General features: G+C 40.6%; 1 protein-coding gene across 2 annotated transcripts; it reads right to left on the bottom strand.

Annotated features, from left to right (window-relative positions):
- Nucleotides 1-278: 278 nt before the first annotated feature.
- LOC116246283 (type IV inositol polyphosphate 5-phosphatase 7-like) lies at nucleotides 279-6,440 on the bottom strand. Of its 2 annotated transcripts, none has more exons than XM_031618077.2 (14): nucleotides 6,063-6,440; nucleotides 5,814-5,901; nucleotides 5,401-5,466; nucleotides 5,152-5,242; nucleotides 4,946-5,050; nucleotides 4,094-4,721; nucleotides 3,793-3,986; nucleotides 3,527-3,635; nucleotides 2,844-2,992; nucleotides 2,432-2,686; nucleotides 2,209-2,342; nucleotides 2,026-2,117; nucleotides 1,679-1,752; nucleotides 279-1,015 (listed from the first exon to the last, which is right to left on the bottom strand). In XM_031618077.2, exons 1-10 carry the CDS (start codon nucleotides 6,090-6,092, stop codon nucleotides 2,461-2,463), a joined length of 1,686 nt encoding a protein of 561 aa, XP_031473937.1. In that variant the 5' UTR covers nucleotides 6,093-6,440; the 3' UTR covers nucleotides 279-1,015; nucleotides 1,679-1,752; nucleotides 2,026-2,117; nucleotides 2,209-2,342; nucleotides 2,432-2,460. The 2 variants fall into 2 exon arrangements, with proteins under 2 accessions (XP_031473937.1, XP_031473939.1); XM_031618079.2 differs by having other exon boundaries at nucleotides 5,401-5,463.
- Between the last annotated feature and the right edge of the window lie 764 nt (nucleotides 6,441-7,204).

Raw genomic sequence — 7,204 nt, 5'->3', positions numbered from 1 at the left:
CTCCTGCCAACAACTAAAAGGAAAAAGCGAAACCTTATTCGCCTTAGAGGTCAAAAATAAGTGCATTAAAAAGTTTGAACTCAGCCCAACCAGGTTGGGTTTCCTGGGCCCAACCCCATGAAGATGGTCCAACTGGGGGGATAAAGTTGTGGGACCATGTAATGGGCTCAGTTTGTGGCGAGGAACCATCGCCATTAACGCAGTGGTCAAGAACCTCAAGCTCAAAGGAAATGGCTGCTAGGGTCCATGAAAGAGCTACACCCCTGGTTCTTTTATTGTGCCCAGATGGCTGCAGTAATGAAACTTGCAGTAATGGCGAGAGAGAAAGGTTTGCTGATAAGTCGAGAGACAGAATGGCCAGAAATAATGGCATTGAAGATGTTGAGGAAGAAGATGGTGAAGTGAGAGAGGCATCAGGCCCATAAGGGCCTTTTTCCTCCGTTTCTGAGGTATGCCCAATTGCCCATGCACAAGGATCAACATTCCCCAGGGAAAGGGATGGAAGCGGGCGATGGGAACAGAATCTATGGTCAACATGGTCGTTGGACCAGCCGACAGAGAAAGGAAAAAGATAAGTTCAAAATGCACAGCATCTTTCTCTCTCTAGACAGCCTGATCTCAGATCTCAAATGTCCAGGAACTGTTGTCATAGCTTGGATTTGCTTTATTCTTAAGGCAAGGCCGAAGTTGGTAATCAGGAAAAATGCCTTTTTGCAGATGAAAGAGCAGATGTTGCAGGCGGAAGCATTTTATATCAACATTTCTTTTTTTTATATATACTGTCATGAGTGTACATCCATATCTTTACTCTTTTCTTTTCTGTTCTTTGCTTTATTTTTCTTTTTCCTCGTATTTACAACACTTTGAAATGAATGCCTATATTCCGAACCACCCCATGCACTTCTCTTGGAGCTGCTCTTCATGCTTCGAATCAAAAATAAATAATAAACAAATCAATGAATGCTTTATCTTGGTCATCACGTATTAGTCGCATAGATTTTTGAGATTTGTCATCCTGCAAAAGTTTAAAAAGAAAAGGATGATCAGTCAAGGGAAAAAAAAAAAGGAAAAACTTACAATTAAGCTTTTAACATTTCGTTTGAACATTAGACCACTTCTGTTCTTTTTATTTTTTATGACTGCCTCCGTTGGCCAAGATTCAAGGCGGGTTGCGTATTTGAGCAAAAAAACTATTCATATGTTGGTAATCAGGTGTTGTAAAAGTTATCTAATAGTATTATATAAGAATATTCACCATGTTGAAGTAAAAGATGATCAGTCAAGGGAAAAAAAAAAAGGAAAAACTTACAATTAAGCTTTAACATTTCGTTTGAAAATTAGACCACTTCTGTTCTTTTTTCTTTTTTATGACTGCCTCCGTTGGCCAAGATTCAAGGCGGCTTGCGTCTTTGAGCAAAAACTATTCATATGTTGGTAATCAGGTGTTGTAAAAGTTGTCTAATAGTATTATTTAAGAATATTCACCATGTTGAAGTAATTTAGTAATTGGCTCCTGGGAGCTAGAAAGGTAATTGATCGCAAGAGACAGGAAGATCAAGAAAAATCAAGCAACCTAGTTTAACAGCAGCCTAACAAGACTAATGATTGATGAATTCCAGCATAGTCTAGTCATGCTACAGTTAGATGATTTGTCGGGGTAAGGTTGCTGATCAAATACCTCCATTTCAAGGGCCAAAATCAACTGCTTATATATCACCGGCTAGCTATGGCAATCCATCAGTATGGCAGCTTCTGCTTGCAGAATCACAATCAAGACAAACAAACAGAAACCTCAAATAGTTAGCAGACAGCAACTTGACAGACTTCCCCACGAGAAGACATTAATATGAAGTACAGCCTACTAATCTTAAAGACTTTTCAAAGAGTTTAGAGAGAGAGACAGAGAGAGATGTGGCTGCCATGGTCCATATTCAGTGGTGTATGTAGCTTTCTACCAGGAGCCTACAGTTACAATTTTCCTTTCAGGTATTTGATTTTTATATGACTCAAGGAACATTAAATTACCTCTCCAATTGGAATGGTGAGATCATCTTCAAAAACCTCCAAGGACAATCCAAAAAATTCTGAAAGGAAGTTGATGGTAGCTCAACAAAAACCTAGTTCACAGGCAGCATCATGCATGTCAATATAGCAATTTTTTGTACAGAATCGCAGGATATACATTTAAAAATCGCCAATAAAAATTACCACAGGTAAAAGGTAAATTGTGGCGAGAAAAATAGTCGATGGTTCAGGACAATCTTCATAAGATCCAAACTCTCTCTGCTACAAAACTTTACTTGATTTCTTTGCACTGGTATCAAGTTTTGCACTGCATTGTTCTGCCACGTGAACCTAAAAGAAATGAGCATAAAACATGCAAACAAGTTGACAAAGTTTCCTGTGTATGAAAATGAAATTGAGATCAAACCTTGTTTGTCTCTGAAATCCTCCAGTTGTCTAAAAAAAACTCAGTTCAGTATAGCCATGTGTGTGAGGCAAAAGTTCTTCTACTTCAACTCTAGCGCTAGAGCATGCCATGCTTTTTCTAACTCGATGACGGTTAATGACCTCAACTTCTGCACTGAAAACACTATACACTGGCCTATGATCAGAAAACCTGGATTCCCCACGAACATATGATAGCTGATTCAGGCCCCTTCCATACCACAGAATTCGATCGCACCTACAGGAAGAACATGTGTTTAACCCTACAAGGTCTGATAAGTATACCAAACAATTTCAATATTAAAATTTGCTTGGTTTTCTTCAACCAGGAAAGGGAATCTAGAAGAGGTTGACCAAAATCTTCTGTAATGAATCTTATAAGGATGCACCCTCACCATGCTGGTGTCCGCCGTTTCTCTTTAGGATACATGTCATCTCCAGCATAACGGTCTGAGTTGTTCATGTACTTGTATGTGGGAGGGAAATATATCCGCCCTTCGTTCCATCCCTGGAAAACCCTCCCCCTCTTTTGCTCAATCCTAAGCTGTAAAACCGATTCAAGATATTCAGAACCAGATAATTCCACTGCACTTATAGAAATGAGATAAGAAGCAGAAGAGCAAGAATACTGAAGCAGCTTATCCCCAGAGATAGCATTTGCAAAAAAAATAAAAGAGCCACTGGAAAACAATGAGCTGAAGGCATCTAACTAGGGTGCTTAAACTAGAGGCTTCACAAAAAAAAAAACAGCACCCTGATGTCCTTGTCAGATCAACAGTTGCAGACGAGCAGCAAGTTGACACCCAACACTCCAATTATAAGAAACCCTATCACAGAGGTGCCCGATTTTGACATAGCCTATGTCTGTTTACAGGCTAATGGTCATTGGGAGATCTACATAAAACTAGCCACCCTGTTCCAATATCTACATGACATATTCCTGGGTCCAGAATGAGAGAAATCAACTTTGACAAGGCATCCAGTAGCTAAGTTTCATACGCATTAAAGCTACATTGTTCATAACTGAAACATCCACATGCTTCATGAGAAAAATAACTCATTAGGGTCCTCCACCAACCTGATCATTTTCCAATAATGCTCGCCAATTGTGCATTTCAACAAGGGCCTTAGCAGAACGATACGATAGAGCTATCCGATAATTCAAGTCCCCAAGCCAAATAATCCGGCTGAAGCAAACACAAAGATACCATTGGTTCAGTCAGCAGATTATAGGAGAAAACTCAAGCTGGAACCCCAATTGTTTGAAGAAAATCAAAAAGCTACGTCATTTCGTCGAGAACACCAAAATTAGAGACAAAAGTTATTACTCGCTCTGTTACTTACTCATGGTCAAGGATGGTCTCAGGAGAGTTGTTGTCACCTAATCTATGGACACGAGGGAACCGAGTCTTCCTGAGTATCTCCATGACATCCGAGTTCCTTCTTAGCTCATCACCCTCTTTCTGCCCCGATGTTAAGTGACTACAGACGAAGCAAAAGCTTGTTTTGTGCACCAACATGCTAATTGAAATGGAACCCTGAAACCCCCATAAGAGTTCAAGAGAAAAGGTTTTGGATTAAAAGCAACTCTATAGGCAAACAAAACTTTCAAAAGTAACTTACTGGGAGTAGCAAAAGATCTTACCTTGTTTCCAAGGTAACCCATTAATCCTCTTCCCACGCAGGAGACCTTCAGGTTCTTAACATCATCCCTTATATCACTCCTCACCCAAACTGTGAGAAATATGCCAACCATTTGCTTGCTGGCTACCAAACAGTATCGAGAATGGCCTGTTGATCTATCTCTTTCCTCCCCCATGGAAGCAGGCACACCGTAAGGCAATGGTGAAAAATACATGGCACTTGGAGAATCACAACCAGCATTCTCATCGTCTGAAGAACCTGAGCGAAATGTACCATCACAATCACTCGGCCTGTTTCCAAACATAACTCTGTCACATACACTGAATCTGCGTTCAAGCCTCGGTTGACCCATGGAAATGTCATTATCCATCCTCAAACTTCGACTAAGGGACTGGAAAGACCGTCGATTGAAGAAAGACGAAGTCTTTTGCCTTGTTGAACCTTCAAAATCAGAGTCTAATTCCACAATGGGATCAGGTATAGGTGAAGGCATTTGGTAGCCACCAGTTCCACTCGAACCAGGAAGATTGTTTAGAGTTTTCCGTATCAGTGACAACCATTTGATAGCAGGGCCATTGTCCTCTGCGCCCAAGACATTCCCCGCATTCAGAGGAACTATTTCTTGAAAACTGCAAGCGAAAACCCAACAATGAGAAACTTCCTGTTCCCCACCAAATGCAAACAGAAAAAAGCTTGTGGTATGAACAGGAAAACTAGTCCTGATACAGTAAAATATTATACCATAAGATATAACTGTAACGCGAACAGAAAAACCTTGTGATCTAAACAGGAAAACAGAAGAAAAGAGACAACATCCGTAGTCGATCCAAAATTAACAGAGAATCTAAGATACCCCAAAACATAAATGTCCGCAGGAGGGGAAGTATGAAGCCAATCTTCGAGACTCAGATAACTTGGAGGTGATTTTCCACCTACATTCCATGTTGCTACAAAAACCCTGTTCATAAAACGAGTGGTAAAATGGTGATCAATGTAAATTCAAGAAAACGTACAGAAAGATTGCCTCTTTTTTCGAAACTGAGACCTCAAGTTAAGTACCTATAGTCCTGAACATCAGTAACTTGAGCACTGGTTTCGAACTCAAACTTTGGTCTCCTGTATGTCTCTGAGTTTCTCTTGGTTGATCTCTCTGGAAGAAGACAAGCAAATCGCATCACAAGATAGATAAGGACAGGATATAGGGTACCGACAATTTCTGCTTCAAGAAAAAGAAGAAACTCATGGAAGAGACAAAGAGCGAAGAAATCAGACTAGGCAAAAATAGGTTTCCAAACAGTTGAGACTAGCCTGTTTTGCTTTTCTTGAGTGTGTAACTTTCCCTCTCTGAGAAACTTTTCCACTCCCCATCACCTGCTGAGATTCAAAATTGCATGTCAAGCCAATCAATCGGTTGAGAGAAGAAAAATCTTTTTCCGTCGGTAGAAATTAAGAAACCATAGAACAGGCCCGACTAAATTGAAAAAACATATTTTTGCGACGCGAAGAAGAACCAAGGCCATGAAGAAGCAATTCCCCAGGCCAAATGCAAGAAAATATGATAAAAGCAACAAATATGCGGCTTAAAAGGATTGGAAGACCAAAAAAAATTGTCAAGGGATTGTAGGCATATTCTATACTACTCCCTCATGGCTGATGGCATTTTTAGATGATAGTAACCCAAATCCCAGAAATGGCATTTGAAGGGAAAATGAAGAACCCACCTTCTTCAACCACATCATCAGCGTGGAAATCATGTGCTTTACTCTTGATATTGAACCATTTTTTAACGAGGGCCTTGGACCAGGAGAGCTGGAGTCCACCAACAACCATACACGGCACAACAGAAAGAGAAAAGAAATAAGCACGAATGAGAAAGAAAAAGAAGCCAGAATAGATCCATTTTGCACAAATGTGAATCAAATCATGGAAAGAAGAATAAAAATCAAAAGATGATGGCGTTTTTGTGAGACCTTGCTCCTCTTCTGGCTCCCATCTCTCATTTTTTCACTAATTCTTCATACAGACTTCCTCCCAGGAAGTAATGCTCTCTCTCTCTCCCTCTCTCTCTCTCTCTCCCCACACTTAAGATGTGTTCTCCGTTTCGGGGTTGCCTTAAGAGTCAACAGCAAGCAGAAAGAAATAAATAGAAGAATTTGAATGAAAACAAGGTGGGTACAGTCCAGAAATGAAGGCCGAAAACTGCAAAGAGAAAATGAGAAGACTAGTGATTTCTGAGAAGAAGACAATGCAGAAGGCTCTCCCTCTCCTCCCCACCTCCAAAAACCTCGTTTTTGAGAGTGCGTACAGCAAAGTGTAGAATTTGAAGGCAATAAAGCGCAAGCAAACTCTCCCTCCTCTCTCTCTCCCCCCTCTCTCCCTCTCTCTCGAGGCTCTTTACTCCAAATCCAAGACTATGAAGACGGTCAGCAAGGTAAAAAAAAAAAACACCTCGTTTCTCGCATTAAAAAATAAACCAGCAAAAAAAGGAACTGCCCGACTAGCTGCCCGAGTGGGACCCACATGGTTTCTGTGACTCAGGCGCCTGCCCGCGGTCAGGCAGGGGCAATGAGCTTTATTTTCTGGCGTACCCTTGTATGTGTAGAAAAAGCAGTTAAAGGGAAAAAGAGATAAAGAGAGATAGAGAGAGAGAGCATTTTGAAGGGTCCCCTTTGTTTACCATGTTTTTCTTTGATTCTAAAATTTAGCATATCCTTTTATTGATAATCTGAAGAGAGAATGTTTGTTGATCTTTGAGTTATTTTCCTCCAGATAGGAGAGTATTACCCCCATCCTTGTTACTGTTTCATGATGTTTTGGGGTTGCTGTCCCCTGTCTCCCCCTTGCTCTCTCCAAGATTTTGGATATCAGGACCTCACTTGGACCATTGTTTTCTTCTTTTTAAGAGGTTTTGTCTACCTTCCTCTATATCTAGATAGTTTGCTTGGGCTGCCAACTGAAGGTGTTGGCCCAATCTAGGGCTTTGTTGAGCATCCACAAATTTCTAAGCCATGTTAATCCTTATGTCTCCATGGAGATTGTTGCAGCAGCTAGCTCTCTGCACACTCTTCACTATGCCATTGATGAACACAAAAACTAAAGGCTTTTGTTTGGA

The sequence above is a fragment of the Nymphaea colorata genome, chromosome 1 (genome assembly GCF_008831285.2).
Source record: "Nymphaea colorata isolate Beijing-Zhang1983 chromosome 1, ASM883128v2, whole genome shotgun sequence".
NCBI lineage: Eukaryota > Viridiplantae > Streptophyta > Magnoliopsida > Nymphaeales > Nymphaeaceae > Nymphaea > Nymphaea colorata.
This window is presented reverse-complemented; position numbering and strand designations above follow the sequence as displayed.